At 39.3% G+C, this 19,619-nt stretch overlaps 1 protein-coding gene and 1 long non-coding RNA gene across 6 annotated transcripts in view; one reads left to right on the forward strand and one right to left on the reverse strand.

Moving 5' to 3' along the window:
- MTPN (myotrophin) overlaps positions 1 to 18,956 on the forward strand; it is a 78,681-nt gene extending 59,725 nt beyond the window's left edge. The window contains exon 4 of one of the 2 annotated variants that reach the window (XM_086395418.1): positions 15,751 to 18,956. In XM_086395418.1, coding sequence (XP_086251544.1) covers positions 15,751 to 15,837 — 87 coding nt within the window. In that variant the 3' untranslated portion in view covers positions 15,838 to 18,956. Of the gene's footprint in view, positions 1 to 146 lie in introns of both variants that reach the window. The other variant, XM_086395417.1, reaches the window with a different exon arrangement.
- The window catches only part of LOC147373740 (uncharacterized), a 137,282-nt gene that overhangs the window by 5,624 nt on the left and 112,039 nt on the right, over positions 1 to 19,619 (reverse strand). The gene's annotated exons all lie outside the window — the stretch shown is intronic.

Raw genomic sequence — 19,619 nt, forward strand, 5'->3', positions numbered from 1 at the left:
TGATGAGAAGGTAAATGAATTAGCTCCTAGTTAAAATAGTACTTATACCTAAGAAATGTCATTTAAGTGCTTTACATATATTGATTCATTTAATCATCACAGTAATCCCATGAAGTGGGTACGATTTTTAATCCCCCATTTTACAGATGGGGAAACCGAGGCACCAAGCATTGGGAAGCTTTCCCAGGATTGCACAGCTCATTAGGAGGAGAATGAGGATTCAAGCTCCACTACTTTGACACCAGAGCTGTAACATAAGAACAAATCCAAGACCATTATATATGCAGCTGAAAATGAGCTGTGGTCACGGTCTCCAAATGAGAAGTACAGCGAAACATAGAATGTGTCTCATTGCTCCGGGGGTGGAGAAGGGGCTTCATTTGTTAGCTTTTGTTATGTAAATAGGTTGGGGTGGCTACTTTTCTCTTGAAGAGTTAATCGAGGTTATAAGAATCAGTTTTTTATTTTTTTCAAACTAAAAGGTTAAAATAGCAACACAGCCTACCACATAAATTAGAAGTCCTCGCAAGTATAGTCGTTCATATTGTCGTTCATTGTCATGCCATTTCCTGTTGCTTGTTTAGCACATTGTTTAGAGAGGCAGACGGGGTGCATGGCCCTGAAGTTAGCAAAGACAGATTTAATACCTGGTCCTATGACTTCCCCGGGTTTGATTCCTGGGTTGGGAAGATCCCCTGGATAAGGAAATGGCAACCCACTCCAGTATTCTTGCCTGGAGAATCCCATGGACAGGGGAGCCTGACAGGCTACAGTCCACAGGATTGTCTGAGTCGAACATGACTTAGCGACTAAACCACCACCTGTGACTTCACACCCAGTAAAGCACAGTTAGCAGATAATTAAAGACTGTGACAAATACTCTTAAGAGAAGTGGAGTTCAACTGTAACAAAACTCCTGCTACAGAGATTTAAACAAGAAAGTGGCTTCCCCTTTTTGTGGCTGAATAATATTTCACTGTTTAACTCATTTTTAAGAGAGATTAACAGAATTTTTGATGAAGGACTTTGTGCAGAGATCATGTAAGCCTTACCATTTTATGTAAAGCAAATAAAACATCGGCAAAGAGGTTAAGGAACTTGCCTAAAGTCACACAGCTACTTTGGGGTAGAATTGGGATTCACAGGTTCAGTATGTCCTTGATCCAGACCACCTGCTTGATTTTTTTTTTTTTTTTTTTGAAGTGTAGCTGTACAATGTTGTATAAGTTACAAGTGTACAGTATATTTTTTTAAATTGAAGTATAGTTGATTTACAATATTGTGTTTCAGGTGTACAGAAAAATGATGTGATTATACATATATATGTGTATATCTGTTCTTTTTAAATTCTTTTCCATTATAGGTTATTATAAGATACTGAATATAAACCCTTGTTTATATATGGTAGTGTGCATCTATTACAGTTTATCCCTCCCCTACCCTTCCACTTTCTATGTCTGTGAATCTGTTTTTGTTTTATATATAAGTTCATTTGTACTGTTTTTCAGATTCCACATGTAAGTGATGCCATATAATGTTTGTCTTTGACTTGCTATATTTAGGATAATCTCTAGGTCCATCCAGTGATTCACAATTTTTTTAAGGTTATATTCCATTTATAGTTATTATAAAATATTGGCTATATTTTATATCCTTTCCATTTGTGACAACATAGAGGGACCTTGAAAGCATTATGCTGAATGAAGTAAGTCAGAGAAAAACACCATATGATCTTACTTAACGTGGAATCTAAAACAAAACTCACAAATACAGAGAACACATGATGTTGATGGTTGCCAGAAAGGTACAGGCTTACAATTATCAGATAAATAAGTCCTGGGGATGTAACATAAAACATGGTAACCATAGTTAACAATACTGTATTATACATCTGAAAGTTATTAAGAGAGTAAATTGTATACTTCTCATCCTAAGGAAAAAACTTTGTACCTCTGTGTAGTGATAGATGTTGACTAGTCTTATTGTGGTATCATTTTGCAGTATATCCATATATCAGATCATCTAGTGTCATGTTCTATGTCAGTTACATCTCAAAGAAAAAGTGGCCTGAAGGTATGACAGTCCAAGGCTGAATGACTGGCTCCCCTTGTCCTTAGCATCTCACACTCTCTTCTCCCCTGTCTCCCCTAGTCCTTACTATCTAAAAACAACTAAGGATTCTCTTGTCCCTGGGGCTTTATGGAGAAAGAAAGCTGTCCACAGGAGAGGCTAGCTCTGTGCCAGAGGGCAGCTTACAGCTTTAAGCGAGTCTGGGGATTCAGTTTCTTCTCTGTAGGGGAGGAAAGTACAGAAAAAAAGGGGACTGTACTAGACTTTAGATAAGCCAGGCTACAGTGTCAGCCTTGAAGTGTGGTCAGCAACATGCCCTTGCATACAGGAGGAGAGAAGCCAAGCCAAGTCACTGTCTGGAAAATTCCAGAAGGGCTTCACAGAGAATAGCAGTTGAATAAGAGTTAGTTGAGTGGTTAAAGGGAGAGGACAAAGAATTGCTTTGTTCCTTTACATTTTAAGAGTCTTGTGGGACATTTAATACCAGATATATTCATTCAGGCATTCATTTTGTATTTGATTCTGACCCGCTTTCTTTCCAAAAGTGAGTTGAATATATCAAACCATGGTTGCTAAGTTGTTATATAGTGGTTATATTCTATCAGTTCAGTTCAGTCGCTCAGTCGTGTCCGACTCTTTGCAACCCCATTAATCACAGCACGGCAGGCCTCCCTGTCTATCACCAACTCCCGGAGTTTACTCAAACTCACGTCCATTGAGTCAGTGATGCCATCCAGCCATCTTATCCTCTGTCGTCCCCTTCTCCTGCCCCCAGTCCCTCCCAGCATCAGAGTCTTTTCCAGTGAGTCAACTTTTCGCATGAGGTGGCCAAAGTACTGGAGTTTCAGCTTTAGCATCATTCCTTCCAAAGAACACCCAGGGCTGATCTCCTTCAGAATGGACTGGTTGGATCTCCTTGCAGTCCAAGGGACTCTCAAGAGTCTTCTCCAACACCACAGTTCAAAAGCATCAATTCTTCGGTGCTCAGCTTTCTTCACAGTCCAACTCTCACATCCATACATGACTACTGGAAAAACCATAGCCTTGACTACATGGACGTTTGTTAACAAAGTAATGTCTCTGCTTTTTAATATGCTCTCTAGGTTGGTCATAACTTTCCTTCCAAGGAGTAAGCATCTTTTAATTTCATGGCTGCAGTCACCATCTGCAGTGACTTGGAGTCCAAAAAAAAAAAAAGTCTGACACTGTTTCCACTGTTTCCCCATCTATTTCCCATGAAGTGATGGGACCAGATGCTATGATCTTCGTTTTCTGAATGTTGAGCTGTAAGCCAACTTTTCCACTCTCCTCTTTCGCTTTCATCAAGAGGCTTTTTAATTCTTCTTCACTTTCTGCCATAAGGGTGGTGTCATCTGCATATCTGAGGTTATTGATATTTCTCCCGGCAATCTTGATTCCAGCTTGTGCTTGCTTCTTCCAGCCCAGTGTTTCTCATGATGTACTCTTCATATAAGTTAAATAAGCAGGGTGACAATATACAGCCTTGACGTACTCCTTTTCCTATTTGGAACCAGTCTGTTGTTCCGTGTCCAGTTCTAACTGTTGCTTCCTGACCTGCATATAGGTTTCTCAAGAGGCAGGTCAGGTGGTCTGGTATTCCCCATCTCTTGAAGAATTTTCCACAGTTTATTGTGATCCACACAGTCAAAGGCTTTGGCATAGTCAATAAAGCAGAAATAGATGTTTTTCTGGAACTCTCTTACTTTTTTGATGATCCAGCGGATGTTGGCAATTTGATCTCTGATTCCTCTGCCTCTTCTAAAACCAGCTTGAACATCTGGAAGTTCACGGTTCACGTATTGCTGAAACCTGGCTTGGAGAATTTTGATTGTATTCTATGATCTGTGGTTATAGTCTAAGGTTGTAAAACAGTGTCTGCTGCTGCTAAGTCACTTCAGTCGTGTCCAACTCTGTGCAACGCAACATACAGAGAAACATCCACCAGTGTTGTGTGTGTATTTGTATCTAAATGCTCATTTTTTAATTAATTTGATAAATTTTTCATTGAAACACAGCTGCTTAGTATTCTAACAGTTAATCAGCATAATTATAATTATCTTTGCCACAAAAGTCTTTTGTCAATATAATATCAGATAACCTCAGTACAAGTTTAAGAATTTCAGTCTTAAAATGTTACTAATCCAGTTTTTTGGCCTATTTGTCCAGATTAAGAACTGGTAGTATAAAGCAGAATTGTAAGAAGTAGATAAAGATATGCTCTTGTTGATTCATGCCAGCATACCTTATCTTTTGGCTACATTGTAAACTATTCTATTGAAGGGCAGAGATAGTATGACTTTAATTTTTTAAAAAACATTTCCTATAGTCTGTGACTTACTGTCAAATAACACCATTTGCAGCAACATGGACATACCTAGACAATGTCATACTGAGTGAAATTTTAAGTCAGGCAGAGGAGGTGAAATAGCATATGATGTCAGTTGTATGTGGAATCTAAAACGAAATGATACAAATGAACTTAACGTACAAAACAGACTCACAGACTTTGAGGACGATCTTATGGTTGCCAGGGCTGGGGCAGTGGAGGGGAGGATGGGGAGAGGGTAGGTTTGGGATGGACATGTATACACTGCTATAATTAAAATGGATAACCAACAAGGACCTACTGAATAGCACAGGGAACTCTGCTCAGTGTTACCCGGCAGCCTGAATGGGAGGCGAGCTTGAGAGAGAATGGATACATGTATATGTATGGCTGAGTCCCTTCCCTGTTCACCTGAACTATCACAGCATTGTTAATCGGCTACACACCAATACAAAATACAGAGTTTAAAAAATAATGCATGATTATCTAAAGCTATAACTACACACCAATACAAAATACAGAGTTTAAAAAATAATGCATGATTATCTAAAGCTATAACTTTTGAAAAAAATTAAGAAATTTCTTGTGAGACCTTAAGGCTTTTTTACTCCCTAGAATGACAAATGACCTCTCTTTCTGCTGAGGCCACTTAACTTGGCCGTAGCATCCTTTTCGTCCTCCAGGAAACTTGATCATGACTTGAATCATGCTGTAAATGTAAGATGAACCTAGTCCTGATCTAGTCTGTTATTACATATAGTAATAGTCTATATCAATTAATTTTAAAAGCATTTACTTTTTATAGTATTTTATTGCCTGTTAGACACTGTGCAAGGCTTTGTGAACTTAGCAACTGTTAAGCTTAGTACTGGTGTCAACATATTTGGTAAAATGTAAAACAAGGGCATTAAAGTGTTTTGATCGCTGTGGCAGGAGTTTATATGTAACCCAGCAGGGATCTAAAGGAAGGAGAGGTCACATGTCCTGGGAGTCAGAGGCCTAGTGTGATATAAATAAGAATGTCATTACAACTTCAGGGACCACAAATGTAGCTTCAAAAAGCAGTTGACACTTGAGTCCTCGAAACTTAGTGTCCAGGAATCGAATAGAGAACTGCATTACCTTTCAAAGCAGAAGCATCAGTGTGAGAAAAGTCACAGAGGCAAGAGAGACCTGACGTGTTAATGCATTAGAGTAAGGGAGATTGTTCAGCACAGCTGCAGCATGGGATTTAACAAGAAATTTAGCAAGAGGTGGGTAGTGAGCAGATTATACCTTATGTATCACATGATTTATCTTGTTTTCTTCTGTGAGGATGCCATTAAAGGCGTTTATGTAGGTGAGTATTACGATCAGACTTGAATTTTACAAAGATCACCCAAACAGATGTATGGAGTCTGAGTTGGAGTAGCAGGAGAATTGAAAAAAGAAACTATTGCATTAGAATTTACATATGAAAATACTGAACTGAGATAGTAGCAAGGACAGGTGGGAAATTTTAAGAACATTATTGTCTAAAGACTTAGTGACTGATTACATGTGAAGTAAGCAAAAAAAAAAAAAAAATGCATAGTATCTCCACATTTAACATGATAGAGAATGTTCCAGATAAAGAAATAAGTTGGTAAAAAAACATTATGGATTCACTTTAGGAAAGGCTCCATTTATAGTATTTCTGGGACTAAAGTAGGTAAGTCTCAGTGTGTGTGAGTGGTGGGGAAAGCTTTAAAGATCAGGGTAGACGTTCAAAATGAATACATAAGTCAGAAGTTAAATCATAACGTGGATGAGATCTGGCAAAAGCATACTGAGCAAGTGGTGAAGATGCCTGCCAAAAATCAGAACCATGGAGAATCCAGCATTTAAATAAAGTTGAGAGAAAGTAAAGGGGAGGAGGGTGGAGTGGAAGGAGTAAGAAGGAGAGGCAGGCTAGACAGAATTTAGAGATAATATTCCAGAGTATTTTCAGGACAGCATAGGTTAGGGTGCAAATTGCCTTTCATGTCCAGTGTTTACTCTTCTTTTAAAAAGAGAACCTTCATGTTTTAACTTGGTGCATAGTGGCGGCCTAGCTAGTACTTGCATCTCAGTTTGTCTTGCAGTGGCTGGGGCTTTGTGTCTAAGTTTGGCCTGATGGGGTGTGCACAGATGTGTGCCATTTCTAGATCACCTAACATATGAGGCCACTTGCTACGGACTTCACGCCCACATCTAGCAGGCTGGAAGCAGATGTGGAGGTGAGCACACTAAGCATTACTGTTCTATGAGAGAGAAATAAGTTAACTTAGTTTAATTCATTGTGCTTTAGCCTCTGTTATAGCAGTTTAGCCAAACAGATAGGATAAAAAGTTGTTATTTGTAAATGAATGAATAGGACTGAGGAAGAACTCAGCTGTGGATCTCCTGACTCTGTCATTTGAGAGGAGTGCACAGGGTTTTGATACTGGAACAGTAGAAACAAAACTAATCATAGTAGTCTGCCAGGTGCCACAGTGAGCAGTGTTTACCCAGAAGTAATTTTTAATTAAATTTAATTGGAGGCTAATTACTGTACAATACTGTGGTGGCTTTTGCCATACATTGACATGAATCAGCCACAGGTGTACATGTATCCCCCATGTCAAACCCACCCCCGTCCGCATCCCATCCCTCTGGGTTGTCCCAGCGCCCTGGCTTTGAGTGCCCTGTTTCATGCATTAACCTTGGACTGGTCATCTGTTTCACATATGGTAATATACATGTTTCAATGCTGTTCTTTCAAATCATCCCACCCTCGCCTTCTCCCACAGAGTCCAAAAGTCTGTTCTTTATATCTGTGTCTCTTTTGCTGTCTCACATGTAGGGTTGCCGTTACCATCTTTCTAAATTCCATGTGTGTGTTAATATACTGTATTGGTGTTTTTCTTTCTGACTTTACTCTGTATAATAGGCCCCAGTTTCATCCACCTCATTAGAACTGATTCAGATGTGTTCTTTTTAATAGCTGAGTAATATTCCGTTGTGTATATGTACTGCAACTTTCTTATTCATTTGTCTGCCAGTGGACATCTAGGTTGCTTCCGTGTCCTAGCTATTGTAAACAGTGCTGCGATGAACATTAGGGTACATGTGTCTCTTTAAGTTCTGGTTTCCTCAGTGTGTATGCCCAGGAGTGGGATTGCTGGGTCATATGGCAGTTCTATTTCCAGTTTTTAAAGGAATCTCCACACTCTTCTCCATAATGGCTGTACTAGTTTGCATTCCCACCAACAATGTAAGAGAGTTCCCTTTTCTCCACACCCTCTCCAGCATTTATTGTTTGTAGACTTTTTGATGGCAGCCATTCTGACCGGCGTGAGATGGTACCTCATAGTGGTTTTGATTTGCATTTCTCTGATAATGAGTGATGTTGAGCATCTTTTCATGTGTTTGTTAGCCATCTGTATGTCTTCTTTGGAGAAATGTCTGTTTAGTTCTTTGGCTCATTTTTTGATTGGATCATTTATTTTTCTGGTATTGAGCTGCATGAGCTGCTTGTGTATTTTTGAGATAATTCTTTGCTTTCAGTTTTTCGCCATTGAAGATAATGTTTGCTGTGGGTTTATCATATATGGCTTTTATTATGTTGAGGTATTTTCCTTCTGTGCCTGCTTTCTGGAGAATTTTTATCATAAATGGGTGTTGAATTTTGTCAAAGGCTTTCTCTGCATCTGTTGAGATAATCATATGGGTTTTTATCTTTCAGTTTGTTAATGTGGTGTATCACATTGATTGATTTGCAAATATTGAATCCTTGCATCCCTGGAATAAAGCCCACTTGGTCATTATGTATGATCTTTTTAGTATGTTGTTGGATTCTGTTTACTAGAATGTTGTTGAGGATTTTTACATCTATGTTCATCAGTGATATTGGCCTGTAGTTTTCTTTTTTCGTGTGGCATCTTTGTCTACCCAGCAGTAATTTAAGCATTGTTTTTATATATTAACTGTAAATTTCTCTCAGTATTCAGGACCAGATAGCTTTACTAGTGAGTTCTACCAAACATTTAAAGAAGAGTTAATATCAGTCCTTCTCAAACTCTTCCCAAAAACATCAGTACAGATGGGACCGCTTCCAGTCTCATTTTACAAGGCCAGCATTTCCTCATCCAAAACCAGACAAGGATGCCACAAGAAAATTGCAGGCCAGTATCCCTGATGAACATAGATACAGAAATCCTCAACAAAATGTCAGCAAACCAAACTCAGCAATACATTAAAAGTTTCATACTCCATGATCAGATTATTCCAGGGACACAAGGACAATTCAGAATCTGCAAATCAATCATTGTGATATAATGCAATAACAAGGATAAAAATCATATGATTATTTCAGTAGATGCAGAAAAAGCATGGACATAATTTAACATTCATTCATAATGAAAACACTCAATAAATCAGATAGAGAGGGAATATACCACAGCATAACAAAGGCTGTATTATGACCACAACCTGTATATCATACTCAACTGCGAAAAACACAGCTTTTCCTCTAAGATAATGAACTAGATGAGGATGCCCACTCACACCACTTATTTAACATAGTACTGGAAATCCCTAGCCAGAGCGGTTAGAGAAGAAAAGAAATAAAAGGTATCCAGTTTGAAAGGGAAGAAGTAAAATGTTCTCTTTTTGCCAATGACACAACATATATTATAGAAAACCCTAAAGACTCCACTAAAATAACTTAGAACTATTCACCTAATTCAGTTAAGTATCAGGATACAAAACCAATATCCAAAAATCTGTTGTGTTTCTATATACTAATTACAAATTATAAGAGAATTTAAGTTCCACTTAAAATAATTGCATCAAAAAGAATGAAATACCTAGGAGTAAATTTAACCGAGAAGGCAGAAGACTCATTCGTATGCTGAAAACTACATTGATGAAATATATTGAAGAAGACACAAATAAATGGAAAGATACTTTGTGCTCATGCATTGGCAGAATTAATATTGTTAAAATGTCCATATTGCCCAAAGAAGCTTTAATGCTGTTCCTATCAGAATTCCAATGGCAATTTTAATAGATTAAACAGTGCTAAAATTTGTATGGAACCACAGCAGATCCTGAATACTCAAAGCAATCTTGAGAAAAAATAACAAAGCTAGCGGTGTCACACTTCCTGATTTCAAACTGTATTACAAATATGTAGGAAGCAAAATTGCTCCCCAGGTGGCCCAGTGGTAATAAATCTCCCTGCTGATGCAGAAGACACAGATGTGAGTTCAATCCCTGAGTTGCGAAGAGTAGGAAATGGCAACCCACTCCAGTGTTCTTGCCTGGGAAATTTCACGGACAGAGGAGCCTGGTGGGCTATGTCCATGGGGTCACAAAGAGTCGGACATGACTGAGCATACATGCACAAGAAGCAAAACAGTACAGTACTGACATAAAACCAGGTACATAGATCAGTGGAACAGAAAATAGAGAACCCCAAAATAAACCCGTGTGTGTGTGTGTGTGTATACACACATGAAATTAAAAGACGCTTGCTCCTTGGAAGAAAAGTTGTGACCAACCTAGACAGCATATTAAAAAGCAGAGACATTACTTTGCCAGCAAAGGTCCATCTAGTCAAAGCTGTGGTTTTTCCAGTAGTCATGTGTGGATTTGAGAGTTGGACTATAAAGAAAGCTGAGCACTGAAGAATTGATACTTTTGAATGTGGTGTTGGAGAAGACTTTTGAGAGTCCCTTGGACTGCACAGAGGTCCAACCAGTCCATCCTAAAGGAAATCAGTCCTGAATATTCATTGGAAGGACCGATGCTCAAGCTGAAGCTCCAATACTTTGGCCACCTGATGCAAAGAACCGACTCATTGGAAAAGACCCTGCTGGAAAAGATTGAAGGCAGGAGGAGAAGGGGATGACAGAGGATGAGATGGTTGGATGGCATCACCCACTCAGTGGACATGAGTTTGAGTAAACTCTGGGAGTTGGTGATGGACAGAGAAGCCTGGTGTGCTGCAGTCCATGGGGTCACAAAGAGTCGGACATGACTGAACGACTGAACTGATACACACACAGTCAACGAATTTACCGTTAAGCAGCTAAGAGTATACAATAGGGAAAGGACAGTGTGGTCCATTAATGATATTGAAAAGTGGACAGGTATATGCAAAAGAATGAAACTGGACCACTATCTTACAACTACACACAAAAATTAACTCAAAATGGATTAAAGACTTTAAAATAAGACCTGAAACCATGGAACTTCAAGGAAAAAAAACATGGATGATAAGCTCCTTGCCATTCATTTTGGTGATAAGTTTTTGAATTTGGCACCAAAAACAAAACCATCAACAAGATGAAAGGGCAACCTATCGAATGGGAGAGAATTATTTGCAAATCATATATATGATAAGGGGTTAATAACCAAAACAGAATATTCACATAACAGGAAAAAAACTCAGTTAAAAAAATCTTATTTTAAAATGGATAGAGGATCTGAATAGACATTTTTTACAAAAGATATTCAGATGGCCAGCAGGTACATTAAAAGGTTCCTCAACATTAGTAATCATCAGGGAAATATAAATCAAAACCACAATGAATTGTCACCTCACGCCTATTAGAATGGCTGTTATCACGGATATAAGAAACAGTAAGTGTTGGCAGGGATGTGAAAAAAAGGGAACCCTTGTGCACTATTGGCTGGAGAAGGCAATGGCACCCCACTCCAGTACTCTTGCCTGGAAAATCCCATGGATGGAGGAGCCTGGTGGGCTGCAGTCCATGGGGTCGCTAGGAATCAGACACGACTGAGCAACTTCACTTTCACTTTTCACTTTCATGCATTGGAGAAGGAAATGGCAACCTACTCCAGTGTTCTTGCCTGGAGAATCCCAGGGACGGGGGAGCATGGTGGGCTGCTGTCTATGGAGTCGCACTGAGTCGGACACGACTGAAGCGACTTAGCAGTAGCAGCAGTGCACTATTTGCAGGGTGTAAGTTGGTGCAGCCTCTGTGGAAAACAGTATGGAGGGGCCTCAGGAATTAAAAATAGGACTACTATATGATCCAGCAGTTCTACTTCTGGGTGTTTATCTGAAGGAAACAGAAATCCTAACTCAAAAAGATATCTGTACCTTGTGTTCACTGCAGCATTATTTACTGTGACCAAGACTTGAAAATAACCTGTGTGAATAAAGAAAATGTGATATATGCGCGTGTGTATATATACACATACACACTGCAATGGAATATTATTCAGCTATTTAAAAAAAGAAAATCCTGCCATTTGTAACAACAGAGAGGCCTTGAGGGCATTGTGCTAAGTGAGATATATTGGACAAAAACAAATACTGTATTATCTCATTCATATGAATCTCAAAACTCATTTGGGGGCAAGGATTGGGTGAAGGTAGAGAAAGTATCTTACAGAGCAGAGATACTGTCAGAATTGATGAAACAAGAAGCACAGGTTTAAATAAACACATCACACATTTACAGAGAAACAAAACTGCTGTTTTTAAGTGTAAGAAATCGGGAGGGTCTGGGGTAGAAGGTGGTAGTGTGCTAGAGCCGCATCTGCGTGGTGGGGAATCAGAAGGTAATATCTAAAGTTAATAACTCCAGTGGCATGAGTGTATTAGAGCCATGGAACGATCCCTGGAACTAATAACAGTTGATTGAAAATGGTTTCCTCGAGGAAGGGTTGAGGCCAGATATTTCTTAAGTTCTCCAGTCAGCTACCAAAAAATCATTTTCTTTTAATATCTTTTTCCACATTGACAGAACTGCTCTATCATTTTTAGAAGAACTGGTTTGAGTTCATTAAATTTATCCCTAACATTTATTTTTGATGCTATCATAAATGGAATTGTTTTCTTGGTTTTATTTGGAAATTTTGGATATTAAGCCTTTTAATAATACAAAATGTCCCTCTTTGTCTCTGGTAATACTTCTTTATCTTAAAGTTTTTTTGTGTGGTGTAAGAGTCACTCTGTTTCTCTTATGCTTACTCATTTATTTTTAAAAGCGATACATGCACATACATATTTAGGACATAGTAGATAGAAACACTAGAATGTTAATGTTGTATCTGGCTTATAGAATAATGAGTATTATGGGGGCTTTTTTGGTGTGTCTTCTGAGTTCTGTGATTAGTTTGTGTTATAATTAGGAAAAAAGAGATGGCATATATAAAATTTTAGATACTTTTATCAGCTAGATTTTTGGGGTTGCAAATAGCAGAATTTGACTCTCACAAGTAGAAGATAATTGGACTAATCATAGAATCAGTTGGCAAGTTGGAGTACTGGGCTGAGAAGAGGCCAGAACTATGCCAGCTGTGTGACTTTAGATAGGAGAGACTTCTCTGCTGCCTTTTCTGGGTGACGCCACAGAAATAAGTGAGCTCTGACTTCTTGTTGCCTTTCTTTTGCTCTCTTCAGTCAAGATTCAAAATCCGGAAGTGAGTGTCCTGCTCTGATGGTTGGCAAGAAAAGTACCTGGCACCTTAAGTTATAGTTTGAGGAGTCCACACAATAGGGACAAATGATTCCCTAGAATGAAATTAGGATGCTGTTATCAAAAGAAGGGAAGTGAACTCTGGCAGCTAAAAAGCAACAGATGTTCACTGTGATATTTGACTTTTTGTTAATGCAGAATTACAGTTTACAGTGCTAGTCATAAAAACAGTTACCAATAAGAATAATTGTTTTGTTAAAAATAGAACCACCATATGATCCACTTCTGGCCTTATAAGCCAGACGAAACTATAATTCTAAAAAAGAGACATGCACCCCTCTGTTCACTGTTTACAGTAGCCAAGACATGGAAACAGCCGAAATGTCCACCAACAGATGAATAAAGATGTGGTGCATATATTACGGTGGAATACTCCTCAGTCATAAAAAGGAATGAAAGTACGCCATTTGCAGCAACATGGATGGGCCTAAAGATTGTCATACTAAGTGAAGTAAATCAAAAAGAGAAAGACAAATACCATATGATATCACTTATATGTAGGGTCTAAAGTATGACACAGATGAACCTGTCTGTGAAACAGAAACAGGGACACAGAACAGACTGGTGGTTGCAAAGGGATAGTGATGTGGAAGAGGGATGGATTGGGAGTTTGGGATTAGCAGATGCAAACTGGCATATATAGAATGGTGAACAATACGGTCCTACGTAAACCATAATGGAAAAGAATATGAAAAAAAATGTATATACGTATAACTGAGTCACTTTACTGTGCAATAGTAATTAACACAACAGTGTCTTTCAGCTAGACTTCGGTAAAAAAAATTTTTAAGAATTTGTTTTGAATACAACTGACCCAATTATTGTCACTTAACCTGTGTTGGCATGCTCGCCACTGAAGTTCTCACTTGCAGATTTCTCTGTCACTTGACTGTAAGTTCCGTGTATCTCATAGTGCAGTTAAAATCACTTAGAAAAGGAGAAAGCAAACCTTTATATTCGTAATGGGGAGGACTTTGTGATAATTTAACACTTGCTAGAATTTCTGTCATCTCCTTCCTGGCTCACCTAATCAGCTTGTACTTACTCATCAAGACCCAGCTCAAGCATTACCTCATCCAGAAAGACTCTTGCACACTCCTACCTCATCCCATTCTAGTTTATGGGCCACTCACCACTGTGCATAGTGCTCTTTTTGTTCTCATCCCATTGTATCATAATTGTTCATTTGTTTGTCTCTCACACGAGCCAGACTGGCAGAGTGTATCTTGTTTTTCCTTTGATTCTCCAGCCCCTACGCCTAGGAAGTCCCATCGAGAGAGGAGTCTGATTGGCTACCATCCCTGAGGTCACAAGAGTCGGACACGACTTAGTGACTGAATCACCACAAGCCCCTTACACAGTGTCTATACATCAGTCAGTCAGTAAATATTTGTTGAATGATTGAATGGGTTTCCCAGAGAAAGGGGGCAGGGCATTCCCTATGGAACCCAGCAATGTAAAGGTATGGAATGGTTTAGGAATGGTGAGACATTCTAGAGGATTAGCACATTGAACGATGAATGGGAGGAGAGACTGGTGAATTTGACTGACTTTGATTTCTACATGACGGTGTACTCCAAGTTTAGACAGTTCTGTAGGCCTCAGGAAGAGGAGAGACTTGGCGATGGAGGAGGACAGGACACTAGAGGTTATTTGATGAATACATCCTGGTTGGGCTGGAGCTCTCAGAGCACCCTCAGATGGTGGAGTGTTGCTGGCACGGGGAGTTAGAGAGTTCAGACACAGTTTGGGAGCAAATTCACCTCCCGTGCACCAGGCACTTGTTTAAATACTGGGGACACAGTAGTGGATAATATGAATAAGATTTCTACTTCCCATTGAGTTTTTATTCTAATAAGGGAAGATGGATAAGAACAACAGACACTAACCAAAGCATATGTACACATTCTCAAAACTGCAGTGCCATGTTGGAAGTAAAATGTCCAGAACAGCACTCTCCTCCTGAAGCACAAGGGAGCAAACTGGAGAGACTCTCTCTGGAGTGTAGCAGGGACCCTCCCTTCCTGGCTTACATTCCAGTCCTTTACTGCTCAGTTTTTGGAAGTATAATGACCAGTGTCATACATGTTCTTTAGGAATTTATCTAAAAGATTTGTAAGTTCTAGATTTTAAAAATATGTGTGTAATATTTATACACTCTCCAAAAAATGTTGCAAAGAAGAAAGTGTTGTCACAGTAATGCTTTTTTTAGCAAAAGTGTTCTCTCCCCACCCTCATTATATACTACACACAGGGATCTTCCTGTTTAAAACTTAATTAGTTAGGTATTATAAGTAATACCTAACCAGAAGGCCATGGCACCCCACTCCGGTACTATTGCCTAGAAAATGCCATGGATGGAGGAGCCTGGTAGGCTGCAGTCCATGGGGTCGCTAAGAGTTGGACATGACTGAGTGACTTCACTTTTCACTTTCATGCATTGGAGAAGGAAATGGCAACCCACTCCAGTATTCTTGCCTAGAGAATCCCATGGACGGAGAAGCCCGGTAGGCTGCAGTCCATGGGGTCGCACAGAGTCGGACACGACTGAAGCGACTTAGTAGTAGTAGTAGTAATTATAAATAAAAACCAGTCATTGCCTATGTTATTGGCAAGTTGTGTTTGTAGTTTGTATATTTCTAGTGCAATATAGTGAAAAATAATCTGATATTTTTACAGCTTAATCTGTATCCTTGACAACTGTTTGGGGGTTTTCCTTCAGTGGAACAGATTCCAGGAGCAAAGAAGTTTTGCATGTGCCAACTAATCTAGCCTTTCATTCTCTTCTCTTGGTTGTAGGCTTGTTTAATGATAAAGGCTCTTTCCTTTGTTTTCCAGGGTGCCGATAAGACTGTGAAAGGTCCTGATGGACTGACTGCCTTTGAAGCCACTGACAACCAGGCAATCAAAGCCCTTCTTCAGTGATGGACGGATGGGCTAACAGCTCTGGAAGAATGACTCTCCTGTGGCCTCACACTGCTGCCTGTCTGTCTGTTACTCTCTATCTGCCAGCTTCTTCAGCTAAAATACTTTTAGAGGGGTGAGGGGAGAGAGAAATTCATAACAAATCAGACTACCAGGAACAAAATAAACAATGTTTGGGAGGAGAGGGAAAAAACAAGATCAGGCTTTTACTAGGATTCCTGATCAGGTCAGCCTCTTTTCCATTTCCAGTTTAAAAAAAAAAAACTGATACCCATGGGAGAGCAAAGACAAAACATACCGTTAATATTTGACCTTTTCAGCTCCCTGGCTAATTTATTAGATTGTGTTGAGGGTCTGATTATACCAAGGCCAACTATATATTTGGTAGCCCTATCTGTGTGAGCAGTAGTGGCTGCTGTGACGAAACTTAGGGTGCTGAGACAAGCAATTAGCTCTAGCCTTCTGCCTTAAGATGCACTCTAGTGGGGATTTCCCAGCGTAGTTACGAGCGCTGCCTGAGGTTGGTGACCAAATCTCCCCTGGTGACTTCCAGCTTTACATGAGAGCTCGGTTAAGGCGAGGGGGCGCACACTCCTCCGCTGCTGGACGGCTGGACTTTGGGTTTCCTCTCCCCCTTCACATGGATTTCATGTCTCTTTAGGTAAAACTGACTAGTTTTATTTATAAAATCTCAAATTTTGGAAGTCTAAAGGAGAAATCATTCCAGTCTGCTTTTTTTTTTCCCTTCCTCTAGATTCAGACATAGAACATTGAAACACTTTCCAACTCTCGCTGGTAGTAAAAGGGGATTTAAACATAGAATCATAGCCATAAGCCTGTTAGATACAGAGAGAACAGTTGTCTTAGTACCTATGGGTTTTCTTCATTTGCTGTTTGAATAGATTGGCCTCACTTCTGTTCGAAGAATCAAGGAACGTTCTTTTGGAATGCCTCTCTCAGACCCACCTTGGATGCTGATTACTTACTGCACCAAAGCTCTCACTGGGGTGAGATTTACTGTTCGGACCAGTTTAACCCCATCTCTTAAAAATACGCATGTCACCAGGTTGCCCAGAGCTGTTGATAGGCTTCTGCTGAATGTATGCCAGCCCACCTGCCTAATATATTTTTGTTTCTTTTCTCTTTTATGCACTGCATAAAATGGGACACCTTCAAATTATATTCTGTATTTTTAAAAATACAGTGCCCTAAAATGGTGTTCTGACCTGCAGAAAATAGACACATTTTCTAATGTTTATTTTTGAGCAGTACAGCTGATTAAAACATACATATACCCTTAAATTTGCTGTCCTGCATATAAAATAAGATTCATTTGACTTGCCATCCATATATGCTTACTAAAAATACTAGCATTTTTCCTTAGCCATGTCATGCAATAATTGAATGTACCTCAAATTTTTAAAAGTGGGGGGAGGGTGGGTTAGGGACTTGTATTCAGATTGTGGTTAATAAAGAATTAATGACAATTTTTTAAGGCCATGTAGCATCCTACAACAGGGTTAAACTAGTACCAAGAATAGTCAGCCTGGCCAATAACAAATCTTACCAGTTGCTGATTGGTTGGTTGATGTGTGGGTTTGTTTGTGTGTATTTTTCCCTGGTGAACCCTTTTTTTATCCTGTGGCTTTTTCACTTAAAACTAGCCTAACCCTGGAATTTTCCTGCGTCCAAGAAAACAATCACAGAATACTGGTTTAAATACTTTGATACCTGTGGCTAATTCTGCTGTCTTGATGCAGGCTATTAGAGTTGGATTAGAAGTCAGTAATTAGTGCTTTATGCCATCACTGAACTGAAACACAGTGATCCTCGCTGAAGATGGAGGGCACTCTGTCAGCGTGTACTGTCAGCGTACAAGGTGTTCTGGTATCTTTGTTTTCGCTTCTTGGCATACTGCTGTTTAAAAGGCTCGACTTTTACTCTCTACACAGTTTTCACCTTTACTTTCCGAGTGTTTTCTGTAGTGGGCTACTGTAGAGAGTGTGCTGTTCTATCATTCCTAAATCTGGTCTGCTTCCTCCAGTCACTGGTCCAGAGACCATGTGATTCTTTGTACAGTTTATCCTGGTGTTCCCTGTAATGCAGTAGAGGCTACTTTGCCTTCCCTCTTCTTTCTCAGCCATTTTGTAAACCCCGTAATTATGAAGCGGTTGCTTGAGAAAATAACAGATAAACATAGAATAGACTGACCAAGATGGTTTAGAGTTTGTTTTTTTTTTTAACTAGGTTATTTATAATGTATTTCTGAACCACTTGGCAGAGAAATTTACAACACTTAATGTTCATATTTTGAGTAAAGAAAGCTAAAACCTTGTCTGCTTTTTTGGTACTACATGCATTAGTAAAAGGTTAAGTTTTGTTCTCCACTGCAGTAATATTTAACATCTCAGAAAAAAATCTTGCATGTTCTGTAGTTTTGTATTAAGTCAGTCTTTTCATATGCACTATTTCAAGTGAAAACAGGTGGTTTGCCTGTCTACATTAGTATCCTAACAGGTTCCCCCTGGCAGCTTCAGACTGGCGTCTGTAGACTTACAGTTCAGCTAACGGCACCGGAATCGACCCAGTAGTTCTCTGCATAGCTAACCTTCTAAACCCAGTGGGGCCTGAAGGAGAAGTAGGTGGATGCCATGGGTGGAAGCTGCCAGCAAGCAGGCCCTTCATTCATTGATTTCCTTCCCCCAGATAATGGATTTCAAGTCTATATGTACCTATTTGATTTTTTTCCCCTAAAACTTCAACTGAGCTGCTGTTTTCTTCCATGCAATATTGTATACTCGATTGTGTATAGAAGAAGCTGGTGAAGTGCCCTCCTACATAAGCAATTGCAGTGTTTGCATGCAAAATTCTAAAAAATTTAAATTGTCCTGATTCTATTTTGTAAATGGAGAAACAATCATATCTTTCTAAGCAGTAATGGAGGAAGACTAGTGCTTTGTGCATTTTGATATATTTGAGTTCATTTTTTCCACAGTGTAATACATTTGACACAGTTGGGGTTCTCATTATCCTAGTTCATGTACATCAGAATGCTAAATAATACTGTGTTTAAGTTTTGTGTTGCAAGAACAAATGGAATAAACTTGAATTGTGCTACAGCCAACGTGTCAGGGTTTTTCATTTTTCTCTTCCCTTGGTTACTTTGGGTTATTATCACCTTCCTCCTCTGGTCTTCTTTATAACTGTATTGGTACTTTGCCTTAAACTTTAATCTGAATTTTCCCCCATTTATTCCACTTCTAGAAAGAAAATAAGACTAGGAAAGATTTAATTGAAATAAACTGTACTACTCATCTTATTGAGAGGTTCTGCTCATCTGTGTCAGTTTCCGAGTACACACTGTTTCTAATAAATGAGGAGGAGTTTCTATGAGCAGGCTGTAACTGGGAAACTTTGAAGCGTCAGGATCTTAATAGGTGTTAGAATAGCATCAAGCTAAACCTCTTTAATCCTTTCATACACTTATTTAAGCTATCACAGAACTTTCACAATATATCAGACTGTTAGATTTTGTCCTCTCCTAGACTAGCAACTGTAACCTGGGAACGTGATAGAAATGCCCCCCCCCACCCCCCCACCTGGGCCCAGCAGTCTGTTACAGTGAGCCCTCCAGGTGAATCTAATACACATGAGTTTGTACAAGACAATAAAGAGAAAAACAATAAGCCTGTAAACAAGGTGTCATCAAGGGTGGCTAAACTTCAGTTATGTTCCGGGTAAAAAGAGTAAGATAGAACAGCGGTTCCAGAGATGTAATGCTG

Source organism: Bos grunniens, chromosome 4, assembly GCF_055505025.1.
Source record: "Bos grunniens cultivar Pamir isolate PY7600 chromosome 4, Bosgru_T2T1.0, whole genome shotgun sequence".
NCBI lineage: Eukaryota > Metazoa > Chordata > Mammalia > Artiodactyla > Bovidae > Bos > Bos grunniens.